The sequence below is a fragment of the Coregonus lavaretus genome, assembly GCF_964263955.1.
Source record: "Coregonus lavaretus genome assembly, chromosome: 40".
Classification (NCBI taxonomy): domain Eukaryota; kingdom Metazoa; phylum Chordata; class Actinopteri; order Salmoniformes; family Salmonidae; genus Coregonus; species Coregonus lavaretus.
The window spans coordinates 5,287,422-5,305,465 of record NC_140027.1 but is presented as its reverse complement, the minus strand read 5'-3'; the positions used below and the strand labels follow the sequence as shown (position 1 = coordinate 5,305,465).

The 18,044-nt window shown below is 44.1% G+C and overlaps 3 protein-coding genes across 5 annotated transcripts; 1 reads left to right on the top strand and 2 right to left on the bottom strand.

Annotated features, from left to right (window-relative positions):
* Window positions 1-325: 325 nt before the first annotated feature.
* On the bottom strand, window positions 326-8,013 carry LOC311113446 (uncharacterized protein). Its single transcript, XM_084156659.1, has 4 exons — window positions 7,798-8,013; window positions 1,206-3,917; window positions 965-1,039; window positions 326-761 (listed from the first exon to the last, which is right to left on the bottom strand). The coding sequence occupies exons 1-3, from the start codon at window positions 7,861-7,863 to the stop codon at window positions 983-985; spliced, it is 2,835 nt and encodes a 944-aa protein (XP_084012785.1). The 5' UTR covers window positions 7,864-8,013; the 3' UTR covers window positions 326-761; window positions 965-982.
* Window positions 8,014-9,272: 1,259 nt separating this feature from the next.
* On the bottom strand, window positions 9,273-14,926 carry LOC311113505 (secernin-2-like). 3 transcript variants are annotated; one of them, XR_014611009.1, is made up of 9 exons: window positions 14,859-14,926; window positions 13,850-14,018; window positions 13,100-13,281; window positions 12,088-12,287; window positions 11,231-11,446; window positions 10,748-10,913; window positions 10,137-10,596; window positions 9,779-9,938; window positions 9,273-9,682 (listed from the first exon to the last, which is right to left on the bottom strand). XR_014611009.1 is itself a non-coding variant. In XM_084156737.1 (9 exons), exons 2-8 carry the CDS (start codon window positions 14,015-14,017, stop codon window positions 9,783-9,785), a joined length of 1,269 nt encoding a protein of 422 aa, XP_084012863.1. In that variant the 5' UTR covers window position 14,018; window positions 14,859-14,926; the 3' UTR covers window positions 9,273-9,682; window positions 9,779-9,782. The 3 variants fall into 3 exon arrangements, 1 of the variants encoding a protein (XP_084012863.1); XR_014611010.1 differs by having other exon boundaries at window positions 10,137-10,250; XM_084156737.1 differs by having other exon boundaries at window positions 10,137-10,317.
* A 1,783-nt stretch (window positions 14,927-16,709) lies between these two features.
* On the top strand, window positions 16,710-17,643 carry LOC311113506 (gamma-crystallin M2-like; the record flags this gene model as incomplete). Its single annotated transcript, XM_084156738.1, has 3 exons — window positions 16,710-16,739; window positions 16,962-17,204; window positions 17,344-17,643. 3 exons carry the CDS (start codon window positions 16,710-16,712, stop codon window positions 17,641-17,643), a joined length of 573 nt encoding a protein of 190 aa, XP_084012864.1.
* Window positions 17,644-18,044: the final 401 nt, after the last annotated feature.

Genomic DNA, 18,044 nt, shown 5'->3' with positions numbered 1-18,044 from the left:
AACCTCACCCGCGCTCTTGTCTTAGGCCTGAAAGATGGTACCATCTCATTATGTTCGCTATGTCATTTTGGATTTTGATGCGTCAAGCAAGTTCCACGCACGCTACCAAAGACTGACAGAGTGCTTGACTTGAAATACAATTGCATAAAAATATATACATTAGCTAGTACAAAAGCAACTATCTAGCTAGCCAAAGACAAAAAGTATTGTATTTTTCTGCTGTACCTGCTTCTGTAGTATAATTTTTTCACCTTCTTATGATTGAAATTCCAATACTGCCCCAACAGGATGGAGTGTGAAGCATAGTGACGAGCATCAGCATGACTTCCATATTGAAGTTACTTTTTATTGAGAAAAAGAAAGAAATAAAATAACTATTTATTTGTATATATACACAGTGAAAGAGGATCCACAGAAATGGGTTAGGAGTTTTTCCTGACCAAATGACCAGCCTAGGAAAACCTTCAGGCCCTAATTAAAGCCTATATAGGCAATCATTTTTGCTAGTCAGATCAAGTCGTCAAGAAAAGCCCCTGGCCGTACCCATGCTAGTACAGATAAATCCAATCTGAACATACACTGAAAAAAAATCTTCAATATGTAGTCTTAAAGGATGATAACAAATCCTTTGCTAGTGTCATTACAAATCTATAAATGGTTGCTAGCTAAGAATGTAAGCCAACTGATGTCCATAGGGTCTGGATGGGTCAGCAGAAGGTTCTAGTCTAGTGGGAGATGAGCTCATGATGCCCAGTGAAGATCTGCAGAAAAGAGAAAGCGTTCAGACCAATGACTCGCTATGATAGAAAAACAATCATTCTTGATTTGATAAGAGAATCATTGCATAACTGACCCTAATAAAATATTCCAGGCTCATTAACTTAACTCCATTTTCCAAAATTCACCAAAGTGGAGTGAATACGCATTCTGAAATAGATGGAGTATTTATACTGCTTTTACTTACAACAAACTGCCTTTGAGTTTATGTTGGTGTTTGTTGTGTCGATTTCCGCTTCATCTTCAGGTTGAACTCTTCAAGCTGAGAAAGGGTATACACTCGCATGTCAATACAAATATGACTGAATGGTGTATAATATCATTAGTAAAAAGACAAGCAATAATGACAAAGTGAGAACAGCATAAAAGTAAGCAAAGGTCTTTCATACCAAAGATAATACTGTACTTCCAGAAGTAATTACACAAACCTTTTTCTTTAGTTTCCCCTTAATCGCTTCTTCTGGCATTGGTTTTTTGTCCCCTTCAACATCGCTCTCTGCTTCCGCTTCAGAGAGGGCCCTGGGATACTTTGCAGCCACCTGAGCGGCCACCTTCGCTGCAGCTCTTGCAATCAGTCCATCTCTCTTCTCTTGGAGATCTCGATATATTCTCCTCTTTCTCAGAACCTCTTTCCTGTATTTCTTACACCTTTCTCCAAATGCCTGGCTGTTTCTCTTGACTCTTGACTTGGTGAGCCGTCTTACGCGGCGGTTGCCGCCCTTGGGCACCACCGTCTTAACGTACTGCAGACAGCGGGGGTGTGACGGCTCCTTCAGTTGTTGGGCCTTGCTCAAGGAGATTGGGTCTGGGGTCAACACTTTCAGTGCTGGCGTGAGTACAGCCGAGCTTGTGAACTTGAGTTCGCTATCGGGCTGGGTAGATGTGACCTGTGGGTTGCTAGCAGGCTGGATGTATGTAAGCTGGCGGGTGCTAGCGGGCTTGGTAGATGTGACCTGGGGGTTGCTAGCGGGCTGGATGTATGTAAGCTGGCGGGTCCCACCAGACTGGGTAGATTTGACCTGGGGGTTGCTAGCTGGCTGGATGTATGTAAGCTGGCGGGTGCTAGCGGGCTTGCTGTTTGGGAGTTGGAGGTTCATGAGCTGGAGCAGGTTGCCAGTGGACTTGGTGTTTAGCTGCTGGAGGGTGCCAGTGGGCTGGTTGTTTGTGAGCGGGATATATGTTAACTGGTGGTTTCTGGCATGCTGGGTAGTTGAGCGCTGGAGGTTGCTAGTAGGCTGGGTGTATGTGTATGTCTGGCTTAAGGCTGCAGTGCTATTAGAGTAATGCGGTGGGGCGCTGGGGTAAGGTAGATACCCAGGGGGGGGGTATGGGAAGGGAGGCATGGTACCAGGGGGCATGTTACCAGGGGGCATGGTACCAGGGGGCATAATACCAGGGGGAGGGGGCATAATACCAGGGGGTATGGTACCAGGGGGCATAATACCAGGGGGAGGGGGCATGATACCAGGGGGTATGGTACCAGGGGGCATAATACCAGGGGGAGGGGGCATGATACCAGGGGGAGGGGGCATGATACCAGGGGGCATAAGGTTTGGGGGCATGGTACCAGGGGGCATAATACCAGGGGGCATGCGGCTAGGGGGCATAATACCAGGGGGCATAATACCAGGGTGCATGGTACCAGGGGGCATAATGCCAGGGGGATAACCCCAACCTGGAGGGAAGGCATTGGCGTAGGGGCTGCTGGTATACAGAGAGAACTGGGTGGTGGAGAAGGTTGCCATCATAGATGCATTAGGAGGGTGGGAAAAAGGATACATAGGGTCCTTGGAGTATGTGTTGAGCTCAACAGAGCTTTCCCTGGACTTGTCCCTATACCTATCCCTGTCGCTTTCTTCGTCCCAGTCGCCATCTCTGTGCCAGTCCCTGGTACTACAGCGCCTGTCTCTGTCCCTAGCACTAGAGAGCCTGTCCCTGTTACTAGAGCGCCTGTCCCTGTCTCTGGTACTAGAGCGCCTGTCCCTGTCTCTGGTACTAGAGCGCCTGTCCCTGTTACTAGAGCGCCTGTCCCTGTCTCTGTCCCTGGTACTAGAGCGCCTGTCTCTGTCCCTGGTACTAGAGCGCCTGTCCCTGGTACTAGAGCGCCTGTCCCTGTCTCTGGTACTAGAGCGCCTGTCCCTGTCCCTGGTACTAGAGCGCCTGTCTCTGTCCCTGGTACTAGAGCGCCTGTCCCCGTCTCTGTCCCTGGTACTAGAGCGCCTGTCCCTGGTACCAGAGTGCCTGTCTCTCTCGCTGTCCCTGGTACTAGAGCGCCTGTCCCTGTCACTGTCTCTGGCACCTGAGTGCCTGTCCTTGTCTCTGGTACCAGAGCGCTTGTCCCTGGTACCAGAGTGCCTGTCCCTGTCTCTGGTACTTGAGCGCCTGTCCCTCTCTCTCTCAGATTTGTCCCCGTCTCTCTCTCGGTCTCTCTCAGAACTGGCCCAGTCTCTGTCCCGGTCTCTGTTTCTCTTAGATTCGTCCCTCTCTGTGTCCTCGTCTCGTTCTCTGTCCCAGTCTCTAGTACTAGAGTGCCTATTCCTGTCTCCCTCCCTGTCTCTCATATATTTGTCTCGGTCTCTATCAGAGTTGTCTCTGTCTCCCTCTCTATCCCAGTCTCTGGTACTAAAATGGCTGTAATCAAAGGTCAGATTTGAGTGCTGGTGGCGAAGGGGGAAGGGGCTGGATCTGTCTGACGTCAAGGGACTCCTCTCCTGGTCTCTCTTCATCCCGTACAGCCTCTCCTTGGTCCGGTCTGACAGTCGGCCCAACTCCTCCACCCCCAGGTCTAGCCCGATGGACTCCAGCAGGCTCTGGAGCTGGCCGTGTGGGAGACCCGGCCTCCTTTCTCCACGAATGTGTGAGTGACTGTGGTCCTGTGGCAGAGCTCTACTGTGGGGACCCAAGCAATCCTGAGAGCTCTGTGCTGGGGCCCCCTTATTCTCACTCCTGTAGGTAGTCTTTGGATGGCCCTCCTGCATAGGGGGTAATTCATTCACGTTGTTGACAATCTTTGAGAACTTGTTGATGTCCACCCCTTTGTTGAGGACATTGAGGAAGCGCTGGAAGCCCGTGGCTGCGGTGTCCTGCTCCTGTGTCCTGAATGAGTAAATGGTGGATTCGTGTAGTTTATCATCAGGAACCTAACAGGAGACATGAGAGAATATCAATGGTTAACCATCCACTGAGACAGCTGCTTGCTTTATACCTTAAAAATGGATGAAGGTTGATACGATTCATACCAGTTATATGGTCAAGTGCTGAAAAGAAGGACATAGGCAAAGTACAGTTGGCCCAGAACAGAGTAGCATGTCTGGCCCTTAAATGTACAAGGAGGGCTAACATCAACAACATGTATGTCAGTCTCTCCTGGCTCAAAGTAGTCTGTCTATTTTCTTTAATTTAAGCAATCATTTTGACAGTATCCATCAAAAAAGTATTTCATATTAACATTTTTAATTTCCATAGGTATGTACTAGGAAGCAAAAGTGTTTGTTTGTTGGGCTTCAGGAATGTGAATGAAAAAGTGCCTCAGGCCTTGTGTGTGTGTGTGTGTATATATATATATATACACACACACACACACACACTACCGTTCAAAAGTTTGGGGTCACTTAGAAATGTCTTTATTTTCTAAAGAAAAGCAATTTTTTTAGTCCATTAAAATAACATCAAATTGATCAGAAATACAGTGTAGACATTGTTAATGTTGTAAATGGCTATTGTAGCTGGACACGGCTGATTTTTAATGGAATATCTACATAGGCGTACAGAGGCCCATTATCAGCAACCATCAGTCCTGTGTTCCAATGGCACGTTGTGTTTGCTAATCCAAGTTTATCATTTTAAAAGGCTAATTGATCATTAGAAAACCCTTTTGCAATTATGTTAACACAGCTGAAAACAGTTGTACTGATTAAAGAAGCAATAAAACTGGCCTTCTTGAGACTAGTTGAGTATCTGGAGCATCATCAATTGTCTCAAAACACCAGTCTCAACGTCAACAGTGAAGAGGCGACTCCGGGATGCTGACCTTCTAGGCAGAGTTGCAAAGAAAAAGCCATATCTCAGACTGGCCAATAAAAATAAAATATTTTAGATGGGCAGTCTGAGATATGGCTTTTTCTTTGCAACTCTGCCTAGAAGGTCAGCATCCCGGAGTCGCCTCTTCACTGTTGACGTTGAGACTGGTGTTTTGAGACAATTGCTGATGCTCCAGATATGTTTTGCGGGTACTATTTAATGAAGCTGCCAGTTGAGGACCTGTAAGGCATATGTTTCTCAAACTAGACACTAATGTATTTGTCCTCTTGCTCAGTTGTGCACCGGGGCCTCCCACTCCTCTTTCTATTCTAGTTAGAGCCAGTTTGCGCTGTTCTGTGAAGGGAGTAGTACACAGAGTTGTACGAGATCTTCAGTTTCTTGGCAATTTCTCGCATGGAATAGCCTTCATCTTGTCCCTGACATCCTTGGAGAGCTCTTTGGTCTTGGCCATGGTGGAGAGTTTGGAATCTGATTGATTGATTACTTCTGTGGACAGGTGTCTTTTATACAGGTAACAAGCTGAGATTAGGAGCACTCCCTTTAAGAGTGTGCTCCTAATCTCAGCTCGTTACCTGAAATAAAGACACCTGGGAGCCAGTAATCTTTCTGATTGAGAGGGGGTCAAATACTTATTTCCCTCATTAAAATGCAAATCAATTTATAACATTTTTGACATGCTTTTTTCTGGATTTTTTTGTTTGTTATTCTGTCTCTCACTGTTCAAATAAACCTACCATTAAAAGTATAGACTGATCATGTCTTTGTCAGTGTGCAAATGTACAAAAGCAGCAGGGGATCAAATATTTTCCCCCCTCACTGTAGGCCTATAATGCACCATGTCTCAGGAAAGACTGTCTGGGTTGGCAATACTCCGTATAGAAAACAGTCGGGCCCGCAACCTGGACCTACAGCCCATGGTGAAAAGATTTGCACACAAAAAAAGGAGGACTTCAGGAGACCAGGGGACTCTCTCAAGTTGGATTCGATTTGATTTAATTTACCTTGACTATTACAGCCCATTTGTGTAGGCTATTAGCCAGACAGAACCCGCTGAGTTCAACAATAAATAGTGGCTGAATTTATCCTCAAGCCAACTACTTTTTTCCTAATTGTTAGGCTATTTGATGTTTAATTGTTATAAAAAGCAGCTAAATAGAAGCTAAATACGGTATATAGCTATAGATAGTACACTGAATAATGAAACAATCCCTAGTAAGCTAGTGTTTTGAGGGTGGACTGACTATATTATAGACTGGTTTTACGCACAACAACGTTCTATCCAAGCTGGGAGAGAGCACGAGGACGGCTCATGTCATGCAGGTTCAGGTAGCCTATACAGGACAGTTGTATATTATAAAAAATCCAATGGTAGCTGATTTAGTATGCTGTTGCTTAAAAACATTATTTTACAATTGGCAATGTTAGAATTCCTTACTTTAATTACTGAACAAGTAATTACATTATTGCCACCAGCCAGCTGTCTAAAAAATGGCAGCATTACGACACCATGTAAAGCTTAGTGAAATGTTAGGCTTAAAATGAGAAAATGACTACCAAATACCAATAAACATTTATTCATTAGCCAAAGCAAAGCTATACATGCCCTTGCACCACAGAAAGCCTATCATCGATTCATTTGGCATGCAGCCGCATAGACAGGTCACAATTTCAGCACCATGGACAGCCATCAGTTTATTTACATTTACATTTACATTTTAGTCATTTAGCAGACGCTCTTATCCAGAGCGACTTACAGTTAGTGAATACATATATATTTTTTATACTGGCCCCCCGTGGGAATCGAACCCACAACCCTGGCGTTGCAAACGCCATGCTCTATCAACTGAGCTACATCCCTGCCGGCCATTCCCTCCCCTACCCGACGCTGGGCCAATTTGTGCGCCGCCCATGAGTCTCCCGGTCACGACCGGCTGCGACAGAGCCTGGATTCGAACCAGGATCTCTAGTGGCACAGTTAGCACTGCGATGCAGCGCCTTAGACCACTGCGCCACTCGGGATGATTTAGGGAGGGTGACGGTGGGGGTCCAGAGAAACTGTGTTACGCCAGTGGTATTGAGGTATTGAAAGTACCAAACTATCTGTTCAATAAGTTAATAAACAGCTCAGACACCCATACATACCCCACAAGACATGCTACCAGGGGTCTCTTCACAGTCCCCAGGTCCAGAACAGAGGCTAGGAAACGCACAGTACTATATAGAGCCATGACTACATGGAACTCTCTCCCAAACTGTAATGTAGTAGTGGCGCAAAGTAAATGTGTATGTACAGTTGTGATGTAGTGGTGGGAATGTGGATTTGTATGATGCACAATGCTTTGTATGATGCAATGTTTTATTTCAGTGTTCCCCAGGAAGAGTAGCTGCTGCCTTGACAACAGCTAATGGGGCTAAACTGGGGTGTGTAGTAGTAAATAGTAACTGAGAGAGTTAGCTGTGCCTGAGTTTTGCATGTCGAAAATACAGGGAAGAAACTCAATCATACAATCAGTTCTCTGTTCTGTATTTTGACTGCCAGCGCATGGAAGAGAAGAATCCACTTGGCAAACCACACTATTTTCCTAACTTTAAAAATGTATAATATATGTATCTTCAAAATAAAACGTGAAGTTTGGTAATTGAGAGAATTGGTGAGGAATGCTTGGATGTGGATGTGCATGCATGTGGTAGGTCAGACAGTTTAGTTGGTTGTCATACCCGTTTCATTGAATTAAACTTGTAAAAACATTATATAAAAAATCAAGTCCACATATTTTAGCAGTAGGTCAGTTTCCTAGTAACTAGCTAATTTACGTCGTCAGATTAGCTAACGTCATTTTCAGAGCAGGCTGGCTATGTAAACATAAGTATGCCAGTCAGGAAGGTATCGGCAAATAAATGAATCACCAAATGTAAATAGTCACATTGCCAATACCTATTGAAATGCATGTGCAAGAATTGACTAAAACGATTATTTACCTTCTCTCCTTTCCTCCTGGTAGCATCTCGCAGGTCTTCATCATCATATGTTGTGTGTCGTCTCATTCTGGATTTTGAGGGTTCAAATATTTACCCGGCCTACCACTGAGCTCGTTGACTTGAAAACCAAATTGTAGTTTTATAGTATAGAAATAAAAATGTTTCGAAACTGTGGTTTCACAGCTAGTTAGCTTTCCCAGTCATACTTCTTCAGCGGGGTCGGGAGAAAGCGGATGTTTCCGGTTTTCACGGATACAGTATTTTCAACCTAACTTCCGTTTCCACTGAAAAACGGATGTGGTCAGAGAGGAAGTTACTCCGCCCAAAATCTGGCCAAGAAAATAAGACCAGGAAGTGAGTAATTTTTGTATGGAGGTCAATGAGAGCGTGTCGAATTTGGTCAAAAAAAAAGTTAATTGCTAATTCTCTACGTCAGGCTTATTTGATGAAATAGAAGTTTCGTAATGGCTAGGTTGATACGAATGCACTGATATAAGTGGATGCACGTGGCAAAAAAACTACTTTATGTCGGAGTTGTGCCATAGAGATAGATAGAGGACACATCATGGATATAACTTGTTTTAGCATGGACATTGAAATTGAGGGCTTCCACTATTTTAAAGTAGTCACCTGGGTGGGCAGTCCTATGAGTTGGGAGCAATCAGACAATGAAAAAGAAAATGTACATCTTTACATCGGTGCAATAAGAGCACCGATACAAAGATCTCATCCGATCTCTATGGATGTTGTTCAAATGCGTATCTGCCCTCTCATTGGCTGAATGGTCCCACCTGATCTCCCGAGTGGCGCAGTGGTCTAAGGCACTACACCCCAGTGCTAGCTGTGCCACTAGAGATCCTGGTCCGAATCCAGGCTCAGTCGTGGCCGGCCGCAACCGGGAGACCCATGGGGCGGCGCACAATTGGCCCAGCGTCATCCAGGGTAGGGGAGGGAATGGCCGGCAGGGATGTAGCTCAGTTGGTAGAGCATGGCGTTTGCAACGCCAGGGTTGTGGGTTCGATTCCCACGGGGGGCCAGTATGCAAAATAAAAATAAAATAATGTATGCACTCACTAACTGTAAGTCGCTCTAGATAAGAGCGTCTGCTAAATGACTAAAAATGTAAATGTAAAAATCTCGCCTCCTCCAGCCTGCCTTCAATCTTTGAGGACATGTATTTCCATTGTTAGAGCGGTCACACAAAGATCTTGTCAATATACTAGCCAATCTTTTGGTTAGGTTACTTCTGAAGTTGTTAGCTAGCATATTTTATAGGATTGGAAGTGCAACACTGCCACCAACAGGACGGAGTAAGAATTTCCCAAACTTTAACAAAAGTGTACAATATTTGTTGAATTCTTTACTTCTTTACTTAACTGTACTAAATATTACGTCAGTACACACTGAATTACTGAATTGAATACTGCAGTGTTTGTTTTAAACTACAGTGTTAATACAGGACAGACACATCAGCAGACAGAGCTAATATTTTATTAGTTCATTCCCATGGGGGCAGTCAAGTCAACTAACCCCCATTCACTTGCAACAATGAATAGCACGTTTTACAAATGGCATACTTACAGTAGGTGTTTTAATGTCAAACAGATCTACACATAGTCACATACATACACTCCTGTAGTGGTCCATCACATACTCACTAATGTGGTGCGAGCATTGCTCCCTGGGGTGGTACAGATGTTAATGATGCTCCAATCCCTTGGAACGTTAAGACATTTATATTCTGTGTTAATTATGGATGGAATGGCATCAGGGGGTTTGTATGCGTGAGACGGGAGGGAGCCAATCTAACAGGAGCACAGGATGTTACAGTCCCAGGGCCATCTCCTGCCGATCTGCAAGCACTATCGATCTCCACATGAGGGCGCTGTAACAGAGAGCAATTGGAGGCAACATTGGAGTAATGAGAAGGTTACTGTACTTCTGAAACACATAGAGACACACACACACACACAGTTCTTACCTCCTCACTGGTAGAACTTCAGCTCCGTGTCCACACAGTCAAAGAACAGGTCCCCCAGCTCCTCATCTGCTGGTGTTTCTCCACTTAGCAGGGCTGCTATGTCCGTCAGACACTGGCCCTCCAACATCCTCAACGTCTCCGTTAGAGCATTCCCTGCATCCTGAGGGACAGAAACAAACACATGCAAAAATACAGTTCGTAGTCGGTGATGTACATAATATAATATCCATCAGTCCATACCCACACTCATCAATGTAAAAAAGAGGATCTGCTGCAAATACTGTATGAAATTGTAGCCTATTACAGTAGGCCATGGCATATTCTCCCCATATTTGATTCTAACCCCTCCTACACGTACCGGGTTGGTCTCCATAGTCTGCAGGGCCCCCTCATGGGCCTTGTACAGGTCATGCCTGCGGTCCACTTGGCTCTGGAAGCGCGGCTGCTTTCTGACCGGGTCGTCTGGGCCGTACTGTGGGGAGATCACCCTCGACACTGGGGTCACAGACTCAGAGAAGATAAAAGGCTTGAAAACAGACCTGGCAGGGTGGAGGACAGCCCAGAAGGAGGAGGGGAGGGGTAAGGACCAAATGAAACACACAGACACAGAGAAACTCCAATCAAGACGCAGTTTTGCCAAAGGAGGAAATGATGAAGATGAAGAAGAGCGATACAGAGATAAAAGGCAGAGGTTATCTGAGTCTGAATCTTAAGAAGCACTTCCAGATAGCCTGAGGGGTTCCTGGGACTGGTTCCAAACCAATCCCTTGCCACTTCTCCTACACCCTTGTTGAGTCCCTCTTGCAAATCTGGAAGAACTGGAAAGGTATCAGCAAAATAGTAACATTACAACATAGCTCTCTGGTAAACACACTTATCCAGCCCATTCAGATTAAACACAAGGAGCAGACAACAATGGGGTTAGGGTCAGAGTGATTAGTTTGGGACCAGGCCGGTGAGGTGACGCACCTGGAGGGGTCGGGGGTGGCAGTGAGGAAGTGGATGCAGGGCAGGCTGGGGTCGCGGGGCAGGATGGACACCATGCTGCCAGTGGTGCGGAACCCCCCAGAGTCCATGCAGATCCCACTGGGCTTGTCCCTCAGGATGGACATCATCACCTTGGCCGTCACAGAACCTGGGGAACCCAGAAAATGTATTGTCTAAGTAGGCTATTAGTCGTATATTTTTATGGGAAAGGAAATGACAGGAGACAGGAAATGGCATAGCTAGATAGCTAGTTACATTCAACTTACTTTCTATGGTAAGAGGGGATACCAGGCCTTTATTACATGTAGTAAAAATAGCTGTATAAGCAATACGCCAACCTAACCAACCATGTATAGTGTTGTTAATAGAGCCTGCTTTAACATCATTTTGGGAGTTTTTACAGTTATTAGGAGTTGAATGTGTTGAATTAGATTAGAATAGAATAGAAAGAATAGTCTCCCTCACCATCATGCTGTTGGAGAAGCTGTGTGCCCCCACTGTAGCGCTTCTTGGCCAGTTCCATCCTGGCGGGGGGGTTTTCAGACTTGAACACCTCGTTGAAGCAGAACTCTCCCTCGCCGCTCCACCAACCCTGGGCCTGGGCCACACTCCGCAGCTCTGGGTGCTCCGCCGAGATATCCGTCCCAATCGTCAGCGCATTAGAGATGTTCTTCACCCCCTCTGTGGGAAGCAAAGACAGGTGGGGGGGTGCATAGTTGTATGCTGCTGGTAGAAGTTGCTCAGATACGCACCGTTCTAGGATCAGCTTACCATCCCCAATCCTATCCTTAACCATAAGGGTAAAACCACAAAACGAATCTCCCGTGAGCAGATTTTGCGTGTAGACCGAGAAGAATCTGCAGAGACTGAATGGGATGTGTGAGATAAGGAGCAGCATTTGTTTCCGGTTTTGGGGTTTTCGTCACTGGTTATTTGCACGTATCAGGATTGGGCGAAGGCAGTGCTTAAACTACTTTGCCTCGAGTGGTTTGCACGTGTGCCCACATGGATCGGAAGGAGAGGGGGGGGGGGGGCTTTGGCTGAGAGATTTCTTTATGCGAGGGTGAAGACTTCAATTTCTAAAACCTACTGTATGAACAAAGAAATGAATCACTCAGCTGACCAAGTTATGCAAGATTTGACTTCTTAACAGAGATCACCCCAAAACCAACCTCTGTTTCAAAACAGAATTCTGTCCACACTACAGCTCCAGTGGTGTTACAGCAATTTCCTCACCATGTAACTTCCTGTGCCACCCTCAGTTTCCCCCCACAAAGTTCATTCACGCTACAGCTCCCACGGTGTTAGAACAGTTTCCTCACCTGTGACTTTCTGTGCCACCCAGAGTTTGCCGGCGGTCTCCAGGACCCAGGCCTCATTGCGGTCCACCAGGAGGAAGGAGTTGTGGTAGCTGAAGGGCGCCGGGTCCTCCCTGCATGGCCCCCCCTGGCCGTGCTGCTCCAGCAGACTAGTGATCACACTCACCGCCCCCCAGGCACTGTCCGCACGCTCCAACCCCAAGCTGTCAATAGAGTAGTGTAGAGTAGAGTAGAATACCGGTAGAATAGAAGTATAGCGGTAGAACAGAATAGATTATGAGTAGAATAGAATCAAATAGAAATATATTATTCCCCAGACACCACACATACACACACCTGAGAGGCTGGTAGCAGCACAGGGTCAGCCACAGAGCTGCAACCCCTGGAGTAGGTTAGAGTCATGCTGCTGATATCCCACTGCAGTCAGTGGTACAACAGGAGCAACCTGCGGCTGCCTTTGCCAACTGCTAACTGTTACATTGATTTGTTCAGCGTTACACTTCAATACGCTCCATGGTGCGTGAGCATTACAAAATCCATTAAACTGCGTATGCAGAGATGAATAAATAAGGATTTTGATTCAACCCTGTTTATGAAATCTTATGTTATGCTTATGACAATGTAAAGACAGCTTTATGACATAAGGGAAAACACACTTGGGCCGGATTCAATCAAAACTCCCATAGCAATGTTTCGGCAGTAGGCCTATCTTTGTTTACACAACTAGTCCCTACACACACATGTAAGTATTAACCTGTGATGAAGGAAGTCTACCTAGTACATTTACAGTAACCTATCTTCTACTGCAAAGCTCTATATTGCTTTTCTGACTACAGGCTGAAATCCTAACTGGAGATGTGCAAGTATATCTACATTTCAACAAATGTACTAGTTACATCAATGCATTGATTATTCACACCAAACTTTGAGTGATGTGATTCTGAAGTTAGGATTCACTTGGCCCCCAAAACAACACTACTGTTTGGAATGCTGACTTAGGGTTAGCAGTGCTTACCGGACCAGGTCCATTCCTAGCAGGGCTTCCCCTGGATCGATGGCTTCACGGGTCCACACAGCCTCGTTCCCGATGCAGACCCCCTTGTCGTTGGCCCCCATCTCGGCCCCCCACAGCCAGGAAGGCCGGCTGAGGACCACAGCATGGGTGTGTTCTGCTTGGGGGATCTGAATGTACGTGCACTGTAGGACGAGAGATGGAGACTTACATTGTTGTTCAATTCTCTTTTTATTTAATTGTAACATAAAATCTACTGGCAAACCATACCAACACGTACTCAGCCAATACCTTAAGCCTGTCATATAAACCGTTGATAACATAAAGGCGTAAAAATACATATAAATGATAGTCTATCATTCAAACTTTAAACTGTGTGAATAGTAAATTAGAAAATGTTGATCGTGTATACAAAGGAGGGGTATTTTAGAGCTTTGATAACCCTTCTCCGTTATCTTGCCCAGACTGACTGCTCACCAGTGAAAACAACTCTAATCCAATTAGTGATGTTGGTCACAGAGCAAAACACCTGTTGTGACCATTTTTAACATAAAGGCCTACACTCTGACTACAGGCCTACATACAATACTCAGAGGGCAGATGGATTTTAGTTATTTAACCATGATTCATCCAGGTTTCATCTCATTGAGATCAAATCTCTTTTTAAAGAGAGCCCCGATCCAAGATGGCAGCAGGGTTGTAGTTTGCAGCAGGGTCAATCTATGGGGTGAAGTGAAGCTAGGCCTAGCTTACCTCCAGCATGGTCCCAGATGGGTGACTGGTTGCTGGGTAGTAAAGAACCTCCTGGACCTCATCTCTAGGACGGTCCGAGTTCTTCCCAAAGATCACGTGATCATCTTGCGAGCCGGGGGGCAGGGATACAAAGCAGTCACATGAGAGGGGCGGCTCAGGCTCTGCCATCCTGCATGAACAAGGGGACAAACAAACATCATAACACATTTATTACCAGAAAATAAACTGGTATCATATCGGAGGCCAGGAGTTTTTCCTGGTCAGGCCAAATGATCGGGAAAAACTCCTGGCCTTAGTCATACAATGGTAAAATCAGGAATACTCATAGGTATGTTGGTCGATAAATTGTATAAATGTTTAAACAAACTCAATAATATACACATACTGTATATCACTGTCACTATTTGCTATCCGTTAATGTAATGTTTTTACAGTTTTTCATTTAATCTATCTCACACTATGACTATTGTATATAGTCTAAGAAGCATATAGAATGGGCACACATATAGAATGGGCTCACGTGACATAAGGCATCCATCCCCGGCCTATACAGTTTCTTTAGGGAAGTCTCAGGTATAATATGTTCTTCCTGTCAACTAGTGCATTGCCAATCCCTTCTCAAAAAGAGCGACAAGGAGGCAGTCTTGTGCACTGCACTTCTCGGTAATCTTTACAAATCCGAATGGTCCTTCTTATCAACATGGCTATTTAATAACGCCGTCCTATTATAAAATGCGGAAACATTTTAACCAATGTGATCGACGTCTTGTGGAGGCATTATAGACTAAAATGGGCTTTAGTCAAATGTTTATTTAAGATAGGGCCTATATAACGCAAGCGATGTACCCCTGCTGTTATTTCCCGGTTTCAGGAGATATCACGTTAAAATGTACAAATAAACGACTGTCATTTCACTTCAATCCAAGGGTTGGCTGTCATTATAATCTGTTGAGCAATAGGGCTACTGTAGCTACTGATACGTTGCAAATTCCTACAGGAAAATTGTTACCTTTTTAATCGCAAGACCAGACCGAGTAGCTACGAGAAGACAGGTTGTAGTGAGCTACTGTATCACGTGATCGTATCCAAACGTCCGTATTTAAAGGTATAGTCTCGTTTATTACTTGCTGCGAATCCATAACAGAAAAACAAGTATTGCCTATTCAACAATTAGCCAACACATGTTGGCGTAACAAGCGCACAATGACTGTTCCAAATAAAGTAATTGGAAACATTTCAGCATGATTCAAGAATAAATCATCACAACTTTCTAGATTTGTGTCCTCTATATTCTATTATCAAATAGTTCATTTAATTGCTCAAAAAGAAGAAATCCATCCCATCCATGGCATGTAGGCTACAATAGAATGATTAATAACCAGTATGTTTTTATTCTCAGTGCACTAATAGCCTGGTCCCAGATTTGTTTGTGCTATCATGTCAAATAATTAGATGTGCTTGCTGAAAACAAGAACAACTTTGGAAATCCGGCATACTTATTATTCTCCTTCCACTGCCACCTCTAGCGCCAAAACTGTAAAAGCTAGCAACACAAAAAAACTACTTTAAAACGTGCAGGCTGACTGTCTTCAAGTTCTTTGAAAAATAATTGTTGATACTACTTACAGCCTACTTTTCACACTGCAAGACATTTGCATAAATCCCAATGCATTTTAATGGCCATGGGTTTAAATGGAGAGGATAGGTAAAAAATGGAGCTGTTACTCCTCTAGAACCGTTAAAGCTAGAAACTCCAGTCAATCTTTAAAACGTGGAGACCAGTCTGGAATTGTGTGCTTGTATACAGCTTTTTCATACTATGTATACTTTTTGAACATAACTGTTATAAATTTGCATAAAAGCTCCTTAGATTTAAAGGCAAAATGTGGATTTGCCACTGCTCTTGAACTGTTTCAGTTACAAACACCAACCCAAAGTTGACATGTGCAGACTGACTCAACTTAGATTGCTTTTCAGAAGATTGTTTATACCACTTGTACTTTTTGAACTATAATAATTTTAAATCTACATAAAAAACTCCATAAACTTCAAAGGCAAATGTTGGATTCGCCACTGCTCTTAATCCATTTTAGCTACAAACACCAACCCAACGTGGAAATGTGCGGACTGAATCAACTTTGATTGCTTTAACACAGTTTATTGCTACCATTCATACTTCAAAAACTATAAAGCTTGATATATCCCAATTCATTTTAAAGGCAGAATGCAGGTTTCAACATTTTAAACTGAAATCACTGCCACAAAACGTTCAGACATTTGAGAGCTTAAAAACACATAATATGGCTTATGATGCTATAGTACTCACTCTATCCTACTATACTAGCCCACTATAACCCACTATAATAACTCCAAACCAACAAACCACCCCAAAATATGCAACTATAACTAACCCATAGCCTATGGAAAACCTATTACTACTACCATTACTACTGCTGTTGCTACGACTACCACTACTACTACTATTTCACAACCATAAACAATAATTTCAAGCACACACATTTACTTCAGGAAATGTCATTTTCTAGTTAATAAAAGTTATCTTTCAAGTAAGATTTGAAAACGTATGTTTGAAGAACTTTTTAATTTTAGAGTAATTTGAGAGTAAACTCCCAAAAGGCTTTATGTTACTTTGTAAGAGAAACAACCAATTGAAAAACAGCTTTTCTGGAAATGTGGACGTAACCTCAGTGGCCTCAATAGGCCGCTATAGCATGTTGCTGGGTCAGGGGTTTGAACAATGGAGCTAGCGATTCTTTGGGTTTTGTCAGGTATAAAAGAAAGGGTTAAACCAGGTAGGAAGTCAGTTCAGGAGCAGCAACCATCAGCACAGTGAACAAACATGTCCACCACCAACATGAACAGGGGCAGGGTAAGCACTGGGAAGGTTTTGAAAATATATACCAATATTTTTATAGATTGGTATACAAAAGTGCTCTAGTGCTCTTGCACCACAAACTAGAACTTGAACGTTTGACTTATCCCAATATCCTGGTTACCATTGTGACTGAATAGTAGACTATCCCAAATTTCTCTAAAATGTTTCTTTCATACAATTGTTTAATTCATATAAATTATTCCTTTTTATTTTCAGATCGTCTTCTACGAGGACAGGAACTTCCAGGGTCGTTCATATGAGTGCAGCAGTGACTGCAGTGACATGAGCTCCTACCTGAGCAGGTGCCACTCCTGCAGGGTCGAGAGTGGCTGTTGGATGGTGTACAACCGCAACAACTACATGGGAAACCAGTACTTCATGAGGAGGGGCGAGTACCCTGACTACATGAAGCACTCTGGAATGAGTGACAGCATCATGTCCTGCCGCATGATCGCCATGGTAGGGTGAAAATATTTCAGCTTAAAATAGTCACATCTTGTCATTGAAAATAAAACATATGTTGTTGGTTACAGTCTCAAGTTAAACAATGTTCTAAATAATTATCTCATCAATGAAACCTGTACTTTTATCCTAACAGCACAGAGGAAACTACCGGATGAGGATCTACGAGAGAGAGAACTTCGGAGGTCAGATGCACGAGATGATGGACGACTGTGACAACATCATGGGTCATTACTACATGTCCAAATGCCAGTCCTGCAACGTGATGGAAGGCCACTGGCTGATGTACGAACAGCCCCACTTCAGAGGCAGGATGATGTACATGAGGCCTGGAGAGTACAGCAACTTCAGCATGGGCATGGGAATGGGAGCCATGGGCGGCATGAGTGGTATGAGGTTCATGAGCATGAGGCGTATCATGGATTCCTGGTACTAAATACCCGTAGCAAGTAAAGCCATTCAATAAAATAATTCACAAACCTATTAAAGCTTTCTGTTTTTATGTGTGACTAAAAATGTACCTACTGATTTCTTGTTCACACACCTGCATCCCTTGTCTTATACACTTACCTACATATGTATTTTGACAGTGAAGCTAAGAATTTCAAGTTCCAGCATTTTGGATTTGAGATCAAATGTTTCATATGATGTGACAGTACATAATATCATATTTTATTTGAGGGTATTTTCATACATCTGTTTTCCCATTTAGAAATGAAAACACTTTACAGGTGTGCTCTCTTCATTTGTCACGACTTCCGCCGAAGTTGGTGCCTCTTCTTGTGCGGGTGGCTATCGGCGGTCGTCGTCACCGGCTTTCTAGCTGCCACCGATCTA